The 18,140-nt window shown below is 45.4% G+C and overlaps 1 protein-coding gene across 1 annotated transcript in view; it reads right to left on the bottom strand.

The window, feature by feature from the left end:
- Positions 1-12,702, bottom strand: part of rnf220b (ring finger protein 220b) — a 30,642-nt gene extending 17,940 nt beyond the window's left edge. The window contains exons 1-2 of the mRNA XM_070961386.1: positions 12,660-12,702; positions 10,728-11,339 (exon numbers count right to left, since the gene is read on the bottom strand). Coding sequence (XP_070817487.1) covers positions 10,728-11,319 — 592 coding nt within the window. The 5' untranslated portion in view covers positions 11,320-11,339; positions 12,660-12,702. The remainder of the gene's footprint in view (positions 1-10,727; positions 11,340-12,659) is intronic.
- Positions 12,703-18,140: the final 5,438 nt, after the last annotated feature.

The following is an 18,140-nucleotide window of genomic DNA, read 5'->3' as shown; positions in this document are numbered from 1 at the left end:
CTGTTAGAAGACCGTAATGTATCAGCTCTAATGATAAATCTGATTTTTTTCTTTCACCCAAAGTCATTTCGTTTAATTTTCTTCTGATTTGTTTTCTCAGCTTGTTCACACTTCACTGTGTTAACTGTGCGTCGATAATACCGGAAACAAAAAAGGAATGAGAAAAAAGACAAAGGAAAGACAGAAAAACTTGCTGTTTTGATGTTTTGGATTGACAACAAAATCAGCATCATGCTCGAGATGAGCTCTGCTTGTCAGTGTTTTCCATGAGAGTAAGAAAAACACCGCACTGAAAATTCCAGTAAATGCAAAGTACATTGATCGCTGTTTGTGTGCAGTGAACATGTTTGAAAGTTGATTTTCCTTTTCAGCCAGTAATGTGGAGCACACACACAAGAACACACGCTGTCCTGCTCTAACAAGGGAAACACCCACCTCTCTTCCCCTCACACACCTGTCCCACATACACTTTGTGCAGCGCAGGTGTCATTAGGGAGCAGTGCTCTGCAGGAGCACAGGGAGATCCTTAAAGCTGGCAGCACGCTTCAAACAAAATCTACACTGTTGTGTTTTCTCCTGCAATGTGCTGGCTTTGTGACCAAAAGAAGCTCTTGTGAAGCAGCCCTCCAGTCAGAACTTGTTGAAGATTTCGGACACCCTGCAGGGTTTAGGCCTCATCAGCGGGCATCATTAGAGATAAGAAACCTGTCCCTCCCACCTCTCCTCCAGATAACATCTGATACTGTCAGAAACTGTGTTGACTGCTGCTGGTACGAGAGGACCACAAGCACCTGGCGCTCTGTGATACACCACCTGTTTGGGTTAGTCACACTTCCTAAAGGATGTTATTGTGTCTGCCTGGAAGAGCAAACAATTAGAGCTGATGACGATGGCTTTATCTTCAAATAGTGGAAAGATACAGATGGTTGAGCAGCTTATCTTCAGCGACCCACACACAAAGAGGAAGAGGAATCAGGGACACTTAAAGCACTCAGCTCAGAGGGTTAATTCATTTCAAAGGTGAAGAAATCTTGGAGAAAATCTATCTTTTTAAAATATCTAGAAAAGCACTCTCTTATTTTCTGATTTTTTGCAAGAGAAGTCTCAGATTTACAGCATTAGAAAAAGACTATACCGTATATGATTTACATGAAGGCATGAATATTGTGTGATACTTCCCCGTGGCTGCCAAAACTTGTTATTTTCTGGCAGCTTTAAGCACATAACAATAAAATAACTGTAACACTCCGTAAACTTTCTGTCATATGATCCTGAGAGAAGCCTGCCCATCCAAGTACAACAGCACCACATGCATCAGTGGCCACACAGCACAACCAATACCACATCTCAACAAAAACTGAACAATATAAACTTCACAAAATAGATACTTGTGTTCCCTCGGTGTGATCAGATACTTTCAATCCTGCATGAAAAATCTGCAAAGTTTTGCAGGCATGTTGCCCGCACGCTGTAATCTATCGTGTGGTTCAAGCATTCCACTGCAAACAAAGGTGAGCAGTAAATAATGCTTTTATAGTTGTTGATGTTTTCCTTTGTGGGCAAAGGGCAGAGCATCCCTGCATGCTGTGTGTGGTATCCCAGCAGCACACTGACTCCACTCCCCCAGCCCTCAAGCCTTGTTGAAACAAGGATATATTGTGCTTTAATATAAGCACTGAGTGGACGGACGACCCTCCGCATCAGACTAGAAATCACTGTTACTGATAGTTTTATTGTGTGTGTGTGTGTGTGTGTGTGTGTGTGTGTGTGTGTGTGTGTGTGTGTGTGTGTGTGTGTGTGTGTAGGTGGATTTGCGCATTTGCCAAAGTGCGAGTGTGAAGTGAAGCTAAGCGAAAATGCACACATTGTAAAGGTTTGAGTGTGAGAAAGAGAGAGGGCAGAAATGTGTGTACAAACACATTTCTGAGTGTTTGTGTGCTCGTGCATATATCATTCACACACACACACACACACACACACACACACACACACACACACACACACACACACACACACACACACACACACACACCTCTGGGTAGCCCTGGTGAGCGCAGCGCAGTGTGAGCCCCCGTCGATACGCCCCTCCGATCTCCCCTGTCAGCAAACACAGGAGAACAAAGAGGCCTGTGGCGAGGCAGCGGGTATAGATCTTCTCCCCTGTGTTCTCGCTCAGTGGGGTCACACAGGATCCGCTCACAGTTCAGTCTCCTCGACTTGACTGATCGGGAGCTTTGAGGCGCTGCTAATGAGACTGGACCCTCTCCAGTCCGCGGGACCCTGAACCAGCCCACCCAGAGTAAAACTATGTAGAGTTCAGAAGTCCACTCAGACACGAGCAGCTATTTGAAACACATAAAGCTAATTAAAAGCAATTATTGGTTGTAGACGTTATTGGTTAATGCTCTTAATAGTCAAAGATTACTTAGTGGAGAGACACTGATTATGGATTTTAAAATAAAATATGAGTCTCCGAGGAGAAAGAGCTTGTAAATACCACAAAGTAATAGCTGTAACAGTTATAGCTGAAAAAACGGCAGCTTTGGACAATAAAAGTAAAATACTTAAGTGATGCTAAACAAACAAAATGGGTTTGACTATTTTTTTTTTTTTAAGGCAGAGATGAATATCTGTATTTTCCAGGGAGGATTTAAGCTGATGATATTTTGGTGGATGTTCAATAACTATAAATTTGATGATTTTCATGCCAAAAATAACAAGTATTGTATGCTGGCAGAATTGGCATATATTTTTATACTTTAACGGGCATCACAGCTCTCTTTAAAACTCACATTTTAATAAAAAAAGATCATTAAAGATATTCAGAAATATGTATTCATTTAGATTTTCGTTTAAGAATCAGCATTAGAATCAATTCCGGCTTCAATACGACACCCAGCCCGGCATTTTTCTTCCAATCTGAGCCGTGTGACACTGACAGACTGATACCAGATAACAGATAACAGATAAAAGACCAATATAATATCGACATATCGATTTAAAATCAACAATTATATTCTGGTTTATTTTCAGTTTTTATTGTGACACTTGTGCCCTTCTTTAGATAAATAAACCTGAGCCTGGTTACACTTCTTATTCTTCAAACTAAATTAAAAATAATTTCCATATATGCATTTTTTCTATTAAAAACTGAAAAATATGCCACAACAGTGCAGCTATTACACCTGTTTCCAATGAAAAAGCTTTTAAAATTCTATTGAAAGTCTCAAAACAGGTAAAATTTCACTGTAAAATTGTTTGATTTTCCCACTGGACACGTTTTGTGGATATTTTACAGTGCAGGTAAAGCTCCTGTGTGGCTTTTTCTTATGTGAAACTCGACTGTAGTTGAACAGCCACATGCGCTGTGATGGTGTCATTTGCATTGAAACAATCCACAGCATGCACCCCACAATCATCCAGTGATTGATTTGTAATTGCACTAATAGGGTCACGACCAAGACAAAAGGATGCGTAAAGCAGAGTCTCTGCTCTTACTCGGCCTCACAGACTCACGGCGGGCCTGCTGAGCACTGCATGTGTGGTCCGTGGGGACAATTAGCACAATCTCCATACTAATAGCAGCCTGTAATGGACACTGCTGAGCCTGCCAGCCCCTGTGTGTGTGCCTGTGTGTTTGCATATGCGTGTGTGTGTGTGCCTGTGTGTGTGTGTGGGAATGTTTGCATATGCGCATATCCTTCAGTGTGAGTGTCTTCCTGTGTGTAGTTGAGCATCTGCCTGCCCTCTGGTGAGTGTGTGTGTGTGTTTGTGTCAGCGTTAAGTGCACACTGAGGTCCTCTGTTTATGTATTGTGTGTGTGTGTGTGTGTGTGTGTGTGTGTGTGTGTGTGTGTGTGTGTGTGTGTGTGTGTGTGTGTGTGTAAGTAGCCAGTAGCCTGTATTTTACTGAGGTTACCCCCCCACCACCTGACCCCCTTTGCTCGCGGCTCTAACCCTGATCCGCGGCCACTCATTAGCACCATAGTAAAGAGTTGAGACGACATGTAAAAGGTTATATACTGCTGTGCTGCTGTTTTCCTATCAATTATCAGGCCTGTGATTTATGATCCAGACCCAATGCTATTCTCTGAGGAGAATTGGGGGAGTGTTTACACCCCTAAACTGCGGGGGTGAGGGGTCAATCCTGGCAAACTTTGACCTTTAAGCCAGGGGTGCACCGGCACTGCTGGGAGTTTGCGAACAGCTAAGCAGCACTGGAAGTGACTAAATCGATCAATGGATTTTTAGGATGCATGTGTAAGTAATCTGCTGTGTTTCCCGTTTCCTGCGCTTTAATATACGTGAATTGTCACATGCACATGGTTATATAACCCATAAAAATGCTAACTTTCTCTCTAAGGCTGTGTCCCTCATCACTCCCTGTTTATCGCGAGTAAGACATTGATGTGTCCATGGCATGGACTCTACTTTCTTCTATCAGTCCCACAAATAATAAGTGTCTGGATACTACATTTCCTGTAAAGTAGTGAGAATGAGTAAAGGGAGGAGCGACACCAACCAAGTCCAATAATTTTGTTCTTTTCTCATCTCTCCTTATATTCAAATTCAAAACTGTATTAAAAAAATGCACATTTGATCATCTGCAATTGCTGCCAATCGTGTTCATGAAGCCACTGAATGATGTCGGGATGTCGTGTATTCTCGCGGTGAAGCTATCACGCCTGGCATGCCTTTGACGTATTGGCTTTTGTCAAGCTCCTCCACAGCTGGGAGACTTGCAACAAGCACAAGTGACATGCTGTAATAAGGTTTGTGTGTGACACAAGGCAAACACACATACACAATATATATATATATATATATATATATATATATATATATATATATATATATATATATGTGTGTGTGTGTGTGTGTGTGTGTGTGTGTGTGTGTGTGTGTGTGTGTGTGTGTGTGTGTGTGTGTGTAAGTTCCTGGCTGCCATCCAGGCGTGCAGGATTGGTATGGTCTTGCTGTCTGTCTGCGCTGCTCCTCAGCAGCATGTGTTTAACCCCAGCGTTTGGCCTTCCTGCCCTCTCTATCTGCCTGACTGATTTGTTGGGCTCCGGGGACAGGACGGAGGATGTGAGTTTGTGCGTGCGTGTGTGCTACTTCTTACGGACCTGCGATCCAATCTACAGAAATGTCCCCGCCTTTACCCCGAGCCTTTCATATACGCACACACACACACACATACACACACAGACCGGGACTTTGATGTGAGATCAGAGGCGGCCGTGATGCAAGTCGATCAGGTGCGCAGAGAGAGAGGAGTAGAAAGGGTGAAAACGGAGAGATGGGAAGAAGGAAAGATGGCCTCTGTTAAAACAAGGCTGTTGTTTTAACAGCCCCTGGGCCCTGCACTCGTTACGACTCTCTCTGTCTCTGTCTGTCTCTCTCTCTCTTTACACAGAAGCAGCCCTGTTGGTGTGGGCCAATCACAGCAGGCAGCTTCAAGATGTGCTATGACTCATGTTTCGGCAGAACATTCTGTTGACCATCTAACAGGTGCTGATGGTCAAAAAAGACCCCCACGCACACACACTGATATCCCCATGCTACTGTAAAGGGCTACTGCCAGACTTATAGAAATCCTGTCTGTCTCCGACAAGCCGTGTGGTCCCGCAGCCTCTGAAACATCTGAAGGCACACCGGCAGCGTGGAAGCTGCATTCACAAATATGCAATAACATGTAAATCTAAATACATAAAGAAAATACTTCCTCGCTCCCATCTCTCCGGCCCTTATAAGATGAAGGGAAGGGGGTAAAAAGCCAAGAAGAGTTTCCCCTCCTGCCAGGATGAAAGCCTCTTTTACTTGGGAGAACATTAGGAGAACAAGCTACCATCACAACAGGAGGGGGAAAAGTCAACCGCGGCGTGCTCTCACATCAAACACGACCACCATTAATATTGTAATGCTTCCTCCCTGAGTGTCTGAAATCAAGAACAAGCCTACCAGTGTGGTCAGTAAGAGAGGCGGTTACAGATGTCATTTATATGGGAAAATAAAAACAGACTGAACAACACTGTGGCTGCAGTATGTGTTGCTGTGAGGAACCAAGAACCAAAAACTTTCACGTTTTTTTTATTTTTTATGAATTGATTTCTGGAATGATTTATTAAAGCTTTATGTCCTAAACTTTATTAAAGATGAAAAACACTCAGATCAAACATTTTTTCCCATGACAATATGTTATGTTGTCATGTTTTCATGATTTTTTTACTCTTCCTGTCTCACTTTGGATGCCTGTTCTTCTCATCTTCTTCCCTCTTTGCTCTTATCTGCCAATATTCCCAGCTGTATTGTTCACATTTGCACTTTATTATTACTCCACTATTCCAGTTTTCTTTCTAAAGTGTGTTCGTGACAGATCACACCAACACAAAATCACACCAAAAAAAAACAAACAAACATAAAAAACTAGATATAAGTATATGTTGAGTGCGACTGTTGATGCGTGGAGGGCACATGCAAGTCCGCCTGATAAGGAGTGTACACCCTGGGAATAATGGCGGGCAGCAGATACTATATGTGTATGCATGAGCATCGAGTGGTTGCTATTGATCTCCTGTGGTCTGCCAGTGGGATGTAAACACTGTGTCTTTCAACAGGAAGCTCCACTCAATACGAGCAGCCATCAACGACTGCTACACAGAAAACACAGCGCACAGACGCCCCCCGTTATCAAATCAGCACACACAGCTAGACTATACGGCCGTGTGTGTGTGTGTGGCTGTGAGAGAGAGAGTGTGTATATTAGTCATGTTGTGGGGACATAAACCTGTGAGTACAGCCGCACTGTGGGGACAAAACACAAATCCTCATAATGTAAATCATTAAATTTTAGGGTGAAGACTTGGGTTAGGGTTAGGTTAAGGGTTGGGGTTAGACAAGTAGTCTTAGGGTATGTGTGTGCATTATTTTGATGAGTTTCATGATTTAATGAATGACCACAAGCTCCTGTGTAGGTTAATTCTGCAATACTTAACAGAAAAGCAATTAGATTATCTTTAAACAACACTGCTCTCCTTAATTCCTGGAAACCGTTTGGAGATATGAGATCTTCACCTGACTGGTGCGATATATTTAAATCTACGTCAGATCCATCTAAATGCACACAGGCATACACCCACCTTCAGACACACAAGCAAAGTGAGTAAGCTGTGTCTGGAACAAGCTCCTACCCATCAAACTTCACCACACAGATAACCCACGTGCCGAATCTAAGATGAATCTATGTAATATTGATTCTGTTCGGCTGCCGCGCTGGTCCGCTAACAACCCATGAATAACCGACCGTGGAGGACACTTACACTCTGAGCGCATCTGGTGGAGAATCCTCAGTGTGTGTTACGCTTACATGTTTCCCCTCTATTAACTTCCTGCAGGATTTCTTTACACTCAGGTGAAGACTTGGTGAGTCTCTCAGTGCCTCCCAGCAGACTTCGACAGCCCGTGTCTGATTTAGAGGCCTGATGCGCAGATTTTGTTGTGGCAAAGAGTCTGTGTTAAGTACCTGTCGTCAGATTTAATACTTGCTGAGAAGCTTTCGTGTTTCACCTTTCCAAAACAGGTGCCCGCAGACTCACCTGGGCCATGCACAGGAGTCATACACACCAAGATCACCTTCAGCGCAGTAATTTCCACGTCTGTGAATCTCTTTGTAATCATCCACATCACATAATAGAAAGTTGCAACTGACACTATAAGTTTTTGTTTTGTCAGCAAGGAGGCCGTTTGACCAAATTTGCAACATGCGAGCTGCAACGTGAGCTAATTACACTTTCCTGTTAATATTGACATGTTTTGCTTATCAAAACGAACGGAATTTTTGAAGCAACCCATGCGTGTGCATGCACGACTGGCGTCGGCTTAAGTGCAATGTGCAGGAGGCGAACATTCGTGAAGCGGGACGCTGCCGCCAATTGTGATCTATGCGTAAGACTGCTTTGGTGAGAAGAGAAGAGAAGAGAAGAGAAGAGAAGAGAAGAGAAGAGAAGAGAAGAGAAGAGAAGAGAAGAGAAGAGAAGAGAAGAGAAGAGAAGAGAAGAGAAGAGGCTATAGGTGAACTCACTTGACTGCCAGTCAGACAACAGTCTTGGTCCACTCTGCAGGTGAAGGCTTTCACTTTTCTGGCGGCCACATTCAGGAGTTTGCTGTGTTACAAGTATCACAATACAGGGGCTCTCAAACATCTGGCTCCAGTTATCACAGCTCTCACTCAGCTCTGCCACCGCAGTAAGATGTACACACACACACACACACACACACACACACACGCACACACACACGCACACACACACGCGCACACACAGAGCACTCCGTCAGCGTCTGGCCATGGTGTGTTTTGCCACTCCACTCCTCCGGTTTCCCAACTCATGTTTCTGGTAAAGGCCCATTTTAGTTCCAGCTCAGGCCTGGAGCGGAAAGCATCTCCCTGAGGAAAATAAGCATGACTCGCTCCAGTGAAGACATCTGCCCTTTGAAAGCGAGCATGGCTGTTTGAACAGCTGTCAGAGCACACCGTGCGTCTCAGACCTTCCCTGATAAAACAGAGGCAAGTCTGGGAGGGAAAAACCGACGGAAGAAAGACACTAAGTGGACAGAAGGAGACATCCACTGGCAGTGATACACAAGGCAGATGGCAAGCGGTGTCCTACCTGCATGTTGTGTAGACTGACAGAAGCTACCTGAGGAACTACGGCACTTGGTCACCTGCGCTCAGGCGTAAAGTGTAATGTAAGTTGAGTTAAATCACAGTTTCTGTGAGTGGAGTCCAACTCCCCGGATCAGTGCCTTGCCTTTAGGCAGTGTCAGGAGTATTCCTAATGACTTATGTCTTAGCGGTAGACCAAAGCACTCAGAGGAAGCCTACACAGACATGGCGAGAACATGCAAACCCGACACTGAAGGTCATTTCAATAATAAAGAAAGCTTAGAAAGTATAAAAGTGGGTTTTTATGGTTTAGTTTGTACTTCAGTGGGTATTTGCATTGCCATCGCTGCAGACACACTCTCACAACCCAAGAAGATTTCAAGCTTAACACTTAAGACGTTTGGTCCTGAAGTGACTGTCTGTTACCCAGTCAAGAGGAACAAGTGTATGTCAGACTTAGAAAAGTGCTGGGAGCTCAATTGCATTAAAGCTCTTAGTTTGCCTGAGCTCCAATCTAATTGGATAAAGCTGGAAAAGCAGCTTCCAATGTGCACGAATCCTTTTTTTTTTTTGGCCCAAACTCATTTTTTTGGGAGGAGAGATGCTCCCCATGTTCTATTCCAGCCCATCTTTTGTCCTTGTCAACATTTCCCAAATGAGATTCCCAAAATCAGGAGGTGAGGGGAGCACGCATGCTCGAGTGCACAGAGCAAACATTGTCAGACAGACACACCTCTCACACCAGCATGCTGGCTGGCATCTCTTTCCTTTCCTGTCCTTATTAAAATTCCATATTGAGATTCCTTCCTGCCACTCCGCCTCCCTGGCCCTGTCACTCAGCCACCAACCGGCGACAAAATCAGCAAGTTTCAACAAAGACGCACACATATGCATAGAGACACACACAATCCAAACTTTTCTTAAGACAACTTGTCCCTGCTCCCGCCCTTTATGTGTGGGATGAAAGTTTCCTTTCGGTGATATGTATGAGAGCGTGTATCAGCGTCTCCCCCTCCTGCCTTCACCCCTCTCCATCTCTGCCCCCCCCTCCCTCCCCCGTCTCATTGTCATTATTTTCGATGGTGTCCCCCTCTGATCTGCCGAGCCTTTGGGTGCTCGCTCTCCTCTCTCTCTCTCTGTCTTTCTCTGGTCCCTTTCATCTGTCAGGCGCTCCCCTTGGCGACCGCCACTGAGGGGGTTTGATTTCCCATCATGCCTAGCATTGCCTCCCTGACTCCGGCTCCCTCTCTCCCCACCCCCTCTCCCTCTGAGGCGAGTGTTGTGCCCCCGCGTCGTTGGGCAATTATCCCCAGGAGTAATGAGGAGCGTCTCTCCCTCCGTAGCGCACTGACTGACACCTCTCCCACTCATTTGTCAACAAATCAGACGGCTGGTGTGGGCGGCCATATTGAGCTGAGGGTTGTCGTTGGGAAGCTCAGGCTGAGGCGCATCGCCGAGTCTCTCTCTCTCTCTCCCTCTCTCTCTTTTTCTCTCTCCTCCTCCATCCCTTCCTCTCTATCTCTGCCACCTCGTTATCTCTGACAGGGTGTCATTCGTTCCAACTCTCACTCCTCCTGTGTCAACCCTCCACACGCTCCGATGTATTTGTGTTCCTCAGCCGCCAAGAAAAGCCTGACTTCCAATAGGCCTAATGGTCATATGTGGCTAATGATCACTAAGCTGAACAAGTGACACTATTCAATTTATTTGTGTCAAAGTCAGTCACAGCCAGTCGCTGTAAACACTTTGTCCAACTAGGCGATAAAGACTAGAGCGCGAAAGGGAAAATATTTTCAGATGCGTCTTTACTCACAAAGGCTCCTTTCAATTTGTCACCATTAGTCGATGCATCTGTAGACGATATGTAAATGTCATGTGCCGTGCCACGTCAAGGTGAGTCAGGTCTTTGATGTGCCAATTAAACTCTGCATATTTCACTGCATGCTGTAAAGGTGTGAGATGAATGACTGTATGCGAGCTTCAGATGTGAGAAGGGAGGGCCGAGTGTGTTTACACACCGAGACATGCATCAGATGTGTGTTTCTGTGAGTCGAGTGTGTACTTACTGTGCTCTTTGCGCTCCTCCGGGCTCAGTGAAGCCTCTCCATCAGACAGCAGGCCGGACATGGAGAAGAGCTTCCTCCCTGAGTCCTCCCCAGCTTTGAGGGAGCCTCCCGGGGAGCCGAAGTCAAACTCCTTCCCCTCCACTTCCGGGAAGCAGCTTTTCAGCCTCTTGGCAGGGGTGAAAGCTGACTGGTAAACCCCCGACTCCCTCTCCTCTTGAGGGGAGGAGAAAGGCCGGAAGGCGCCCACCCCGCTGTGGTTGAGCATGCTCAGGGTGGAGCAGTCCAGGTTTGGTGGGGTGAACTGGGGGTGCAGGTGGAGCAGGGAGGCTGGGAAGTCTCGGGAGGGAAAGGTACCTGACATGGGGCCCTGGCGCTGATACATGGAGGTGAAGGTGTAAGAGGCCGAGGGGAAGGGGAGGTGGAGGTCTTTCTCCACCGAGGCGGGGACGCCGAAGGGCCTGGGAGCCTGGCAGGGGACGGATGCGTCTCGGCCGGCCTCTGCAGTGGAGGCGAGGACCATCAGGGCGGGTGAAGCCAATGGAGCTGGCAGGTAGGAGGGGCTGTCCATCTTGAAGGGGCGGTGGAGGTCCATACACCTCCCTGTTAGTGGTGCTGAGGAGAGGGAGAGGACACATGGAGTGAGAGGAGAGAGCTGAGGTGGAGCGTAAAGACAGCTACAGCAGAAGATGACAAAAATGAAATTACAAATTGTTTCAAAAGATGCTTTTTTAGGTTCTTTATTCTTTTAAATATGGCACAGAAAAAACAATCTTTACACCACTACTAGATTAAAATTATTAGTTTGAGCTGAGATGAGTTGAAAAATGAGTTTGATTTACCCTGAAAACAAAAAAGATTATTTCATTTTGTCCAGTTTATGAGGACTTTTTTCCCCCCTTTTTTCTTTTATTGTCAAAATCTTCATGTCTTCATTTTGTGAAACACACCCAGTTGCAACTCAAGAGGTATTTTTACAATTACAGTTTTGGACTAATTTCAGTAGAAATGGGTTGGAGGAGGCCTACTGTGCCTGTAAATAATTACGACGGAATAAATTGCCAATAAAACACACACGTAGCCTGCAAAAGATCAATTTAATAGTGAAGTATAAGCAATTAGATTTGGGAAAATCCTCCAAACATGTTCGGAAAAAAGAACAAGTCCTCTTTTTTCTTCTCTGTAATGAATTAATTGTCTCAGTAAATCAATGAATTGTAAATCATGCTGATTGTTTCCAATGAAATAAAATCTGTGGTGGGTCTTTTAAAGTAGAATAAACTTCCCGGAGGAGAAGTTTTCAACATTTCTGTTGTGCACAAAAACATCAAAGAACTAACTGAGTTTAATTAATTGCATTTTCGTTAAAATAATAAGAAAAACATTTAACAATTCTATATTAGAATTGGGGGGAAATGCTTCGTCTAAATTACCTATTTCCCCGTTTCTTAAACTGAAATTTAATTTATTTGGGTTATTTCGTAAAAAAGGACGAAATAAGACAGTAAAGTTTGGTTCCGCTGGTTCACCTTTTGAACTGCATAAGTCTTTTTTTTTTTCCAGTTCATGAACCAAAACATCTGTTCGTGAAATTATGCAGGATGAAAATGAAAGTTTGAGCACATCAGGGACAGCCTCGGCCGGCTTCAAAACACTTTACTTCAACCGAATGAAAAATCAGCGTAGTCTATATCGCAATTAGCAATTCAGCGATGCGACTTTCAACACAATCTAAACGCGCAAAGGTCACAATTTGACCCCTTTACAGCGGAAAAAATCAACATTTCTCAAACCTCCACATTGTTTCAAACCCGAGAACAGTTTTCCAGCACAAGTTCCGGCAGAACTCATGGCAATCAAATAACCAATGAAGCCAATTAAAACAAACGAAGCCGTAATCACTTGTGTTTCCACGCAGCATCCGCCGGTCCTTACCTTGAGCTCAAAGCGAGATTTACTTCTCCGTCAGGCAACTCTCTCACTCTCCCTCTCTTTCAACTTGTAATTTCAAGGACGCGGCACTTTCTCCCAGTCGCGCAGGAAAAAGGAGCAGAAAGAGGAAAAAAGCGCGCAGCTGCGGGCAGCGTCGGCTTTCCCGGTCCTCCTCCAGATGTTGCGAGTGTTGAGCAGTGAATTAACGCTGAGATGCGAGTAGTTTGGAGAGGTGTAGTACCGCGTTTCTGGGGAAGGATCAGGGCATCAGTGAGCGGACTGGCTGCGGGTCGGTCTCACTGTGTTGGTCTCTCCTTCATGCGCTCCGTGTGACAATCCCCCCCATTCCCCTCCTCTCCCCCTCTTTCCCTGCCCTCTTTCTGTGTAGCCTCCCCCCCCTCTTCCCTGTGCTCTCCCCCTGAGATGGACACATTCAATTTCTTGCCCTGGCTAGATGTGCTAGAGTGAAATCGAGTCAAAAGAAAAAATACAGTATTCAGTTTTCGGGGAGAAAATAAGACAACTTTGTGCCACAGAGGTGACAGACCGCATAACTCTTATAGATTATACCACAAAAACACCTGTATTCTTAATGAAAACCTGTATCACCTGTAAATACCTTGAGAGGTGGAGGATCACAGCCATCTAATACATCTTTTAGAAAGAACATACCTGCATTATATGAAGACTTTTCACCATAAAAAGCTTAAACTCAGTGCATTAGGTTACAAAAGTGAACTCCAGTCATCACTTTCACTGGGTTGGTGTCACTGCTTTGCCTGCCTGAATGGCAGGTGATGGAGTTATCCTCTCCTCCGTGCCTCACTGAGCCTGTACAGTCTCCAGCCGCTGTGATTGACACTTGGGAACATTCCCTTTTGATGAGACACAATGCAAACCGATGGTATTATTTGTCACAGATAATCTGCTTTCAACTCCGACACATTACACACAGCGTAATATCTACATTATTCATATCTGATTTCCACCACATTGTCAGAAAGCACAGCTCAGAGCGCCACAAATCAGCCCAAATCACTCTTAATTTGTTTTTATCGGTATTGGTATTGCTTAAAGACTTTTTGAAATAATGTAATTGAAATAATTCCTTATTCCCCCGAGCCAATCCAGAGGCTTTACACTGCTAATCTAATGTGACACGCAATTTCCGTCTCTCAGACGATTGCTTCCCCTCAGGTCCCTGTCTTTAATGAACAGCCATTTGGCTGTGAGCCTGTGTGTGTGAGTGCATGTGTGTGTGTGTGTGTGTGTGTGTGTGTGTGTGTGTGTGTGTGTGTGTGTGTGTGTGTGTGTGTGAGTGTGATCAGAGAGCAAGAAAGAGTCCTGAGATAGGAAATGAGTGAACTGGGAATATCACAGCCAGGAAGAAGACACAAGGAAGAGGCTCGTGGGGAGAAGTAGCTGGAAATCACCGTGCTAACTCAGCCTGAAAACATACTGGATAATTGGGATATAGAAATAAATATTGACTCTCTTGTCTACATTACCTAAGACTGAAGAGAGCCACGATTTAGCCCCCGACAGTTAATCTGCCCCACTCATCCATAACGTGATCCCTGAGATGGACCTTTCCGTGTGCGCCGCTGCCTCTCACACCTAAAGACAGCCGCTTGGTGAGGAGGTGGAGGGCCAGACAGCAGATGCAGACCTTTAAATGGACACATAAACCAGAGTCCAGACTGACTCCAGCAGTCTTGCCCTTGGACCAATATGGGAGCGGGTAACACATGTCTTCTGTGTGACAAGGCAAGGTCATTGCTCCACTCAGCGAGCGCCCTCTTCCTCACGCGTTGTTTTGGGGTGAGACAACCGTATGCTGTCAAACAGACAAAGTCACAGTACAGGTCAGACAAGACTGAACTAATATGGGGCTGCATTCCCAAATCACATCTGCTCAGGGTGAGGATAAACTTTGTTTCATGACAAAGTAAGGTAATCTGAGAAACTGGAAATGCCAAAAATATCCTAATTTGCCAGTTGATCAGTGAACACACAAGCGGTTCCGTTGACATTAGGATTATTATTTCTACACTGTTCTCCCAATTTGCCCACATGTGCTTGTGGCTGTGGGTGGTGCATAGTGGATGATGGGTGTGTGTCCTGCAGGCCCAGTGAAGTGTTAATGATGTCCCCGCTGCCTCAGCCAGGTTATGGCACAGGGGCCGTTAGCCGCCCTGGGTAAACTGCATGGCTCCCAGAATAAATTGCCACCCGGAGCCACGCAGGCTGGTCAGCCAGCCAATTACAGGCCTGCCCGCTCAGCTGAGGATGATGGGATACGATGTTAATTGTATGTCTTCATTTTCTGGCAGGAGGTGAGTCACTTGGCTGTCTTCTTGACTGCCGTACACACACACACACATACACACACAGAGCACAGCATCTGAATGCACACGCTTTATGCTTTGATTTGGTCTCTTTTTGTGTTTGTCTTGTTTATCCTGTCGGGTAGTTTGTTTCTTTACTTTACTTTCCGAGTCATTTTCAAGCAATTTTGATGTGTTTAAATGTTACAGCTTAGTTTCTCTGGTCTTCAGTCTAATTCCCAACATTTAAGAGACGAGTCGAGACAAATGAAATCAACAATGATGAGAGTTATCCACTTCTTTTATTATGATGCCAGCGGTCATCAGTGGAGTCTTTTAACTTTCACAATGCCTAATTGGAACAGTGAACAGTAAATAGTCACATCTTTATTTTTTCTTCTTTCATTTCCAGGTCTTGTTTTTGGGGCGTGGAGTAAACTAAGTTACTGCCGTAATCATTTCCACAGACCACTTAGTGATAATTACCTTTCTGCTATGAGACTCGCAATCTCCAATCACAGCAGATTGCATTCAGAGTTTATACAATTTCCCCTAATCACAAACAAAAGCAGATGAAAATGAAGGAGAAAAAAAAAAGAAACGATTTGGTTTTTTTGCAAGTGATTTGAACCTGCTGGAGAAGCTGAGGAGAGATGTACCAGACTGAACATTTCAGCCGTTATAAGAACAAGTGTACAGGACAACAGAAGTGGCCCAGCAGGATCCTCGCAGTGGCAGCAGCAGTGGTGGAGATGAAGAGTGCTCAGTTCTCTGGAGTCAGTTGGGTAGGAGTTGTGCGGCAGAGTGCTACACTCCTCAGTATATCAACATAGAGACTGTCTGGTAGCAGTGCTATGGAGAGAGAGGTTAGCTACTATATTAACATAGGGAGAGACAGCGCCAGAGCAGAGCAGTCTGCCAAGGACTGAGCAGTGGAAGTGAGACAGAGAGAGAGGCCATCGACCAGACAGCTACAAGATGGAGTGGAAGGGAACGTGTGAGAGATGAGCTGTCGAACATGTGACAATGTGTGTGTGTGCGTGTGAGGGAAAGTGTGTGCGTGTGTGTGAGACAGCTCCCCAAAGCAGCCAGCGAGCGTGAATGTGAGGAGGAATACAGAGAGGTGCATTATGGTCTCAATCATTGATCGCTTCCTCCCAAGGGGGCTGGCGACTGCCCCCCACCGCACACACACGCACGCACGCGCACACACACACACACACACACACCAGAATCCTGTATGTTTACACATTCACAGCACACACCCGTGTCAGCGGGCCGATACTCTTTGCATGTACTCAACTTTGTCTCTATACCACTGAAGTTAAATCCGCTGAACTGAAAACAGTTTTATCGACACAACACTGTGGATTTAAGTGGCTGTAAAAGATGCAAAATATTCGCCATAGAGAATAAGCAATGCATGCTGTGTGACTTCAGGGAACATACTGTCCAATTATAGCATAACTTAAAGGATATGCTTTTCTTACTGTCAACAAAACCCATGAAAACACCAGAACCAGTGAGTGTTACCCCTCCCACCCCGCCTGTGGCACAAGTCTATTTGTTCATATAAATATTTAAAGGAGGGTCACAAGCGTAAAGTTTAAAAACTTAAAAAAGCTAAGACATTTCCTGAAAGAAGCACTGAAAGTGGTGCAATATAAATTCATTTCTAAGGGATGAAGGTGAATAAAACAGAAGGCATTGTGGGATTCCGGGCGACCCAGGACTGGACAATGAAATGAAAAAGGTAAAAAGGAGGTAAAAAATTTTGACTATATATAAATGAGGACAGGGCTGCACGGTGGTGCAGCAGGTAGTGCGCGTGCCTCACAGCAAGAAGGTTGCCGGTTCGATCCCCGGGTCAGGCGGGGCCTTTCTGTGTGAAGTTTGCATGTTCTTCCCGTGCATGCGTGGGTTCTCTCCGGGTACTCCGGCTTCCTCCCACAGACCAAAAACATGCTCATTAGGTTAATTGATGACTCTAAATTGTCCGTAGGTGTGAGTGTGAGTGCGAATGGTTGTTTGTCCTTGCATGTGGCCCTGTAATCGGCTGGCGACCGGTTCAGGGTGTACCCCGCCTCTCGCCCATTGTAGCTGGGATAGGCTCCAGCCCCCCGCAACCCCGAAAGGGATAGGCGGTATAGATAATGGATGGATGGATAAATGAGGACAAGGTGTGCATGGAGGGTCCACAGTGATTTACCAGAAAAACTGACAAAGAAAAGATGATGCAGCGGTGGGGCAGGAAGCTGTGGATAAACATCTGTAGAGGAAAAGAAGATCATTGCAGGTCTTTGGATCCCTCTTTTGTATGATCCCAGCAAGCTAATCGCTAGTTTTCAAGCCCTAAACTGGTGCCTGGTTTGTTAGAATCCACTGTGTCTTCACCGAGCAGGAGTAAATACTGCATTTTCCAGGGACCATTTTCCGCTGTAAATTGAGACACATTAGGTGTTCTTGTGAATAGTTACAGCAGCAGGACAGCTGCTCAAATAACTCAAAATTAACTGCAGTGTCCATGTTACCCAGTGCAACATTATGGCCTGTTTTAATAGTTAGTGGATAACAATGGAGGTCTATGACACAGAAGAAGCTGTATCAGGCTTTGACTACACAGATAATACATGTCAAAGGGATATATTTAATGTTGGTTTTGGACTTTTCTAAAAATACAGAATACCACCAGCTTTCTCCTCTAAGACAAACATTCATTCAGGCCGACTGTTCCCGTTCAGGACAGAAACAGGAGTCTTACGCAGCCACGAGGCACAGACTAAAGTGCAGTGACAGCCAGTGTCGTCAACCCACCACCACCACTTCAGTCTACACACATACACACACATAAACACACGCTGCCCACCACCAAACATCACACCCTCTCCCCTCCCCTCGCTCTCTGCCTCACCCATCCAGCCAGCCGGGGCCCCCGTCCTCTCTCCTCTCTCACCGCCACGAGGCTGACACTAATGTGACACTCTGGAAAATAATTACCAACAAACGCACTGCTGACTGCAAACAGCTCGCTCCCCTCAGTGGACTGTCACTAGTCATTAGTCTGAACCCTGGGAGAGGACAGGACCACCGAGAGGGGGGGTGTTGGGGATGTGGATGATGAGGAGGGCCATGCCGCATGTAGAAGGAGAAAATAAAG

This window comes from Chaetodon trifascialis, chromosome 4, assembly GCF_039877785.1.
Source record: "Chaetodon trifascialis isolate fChaTrf1 chromosome 4, fChaTrf1.hap1, whole genome shotgun sequence".
NCBI lineage: Eukaryota > Metazoa > Chordata > Actinopteri > Chaetodontiformes > Chaetodontidae > Chaetodon > Chaetodon trifascialis.
Note: the sequence above shows the minus strand (reverse complement) of the source record. Positions and strands in the feature narration are given on the sequence as shown.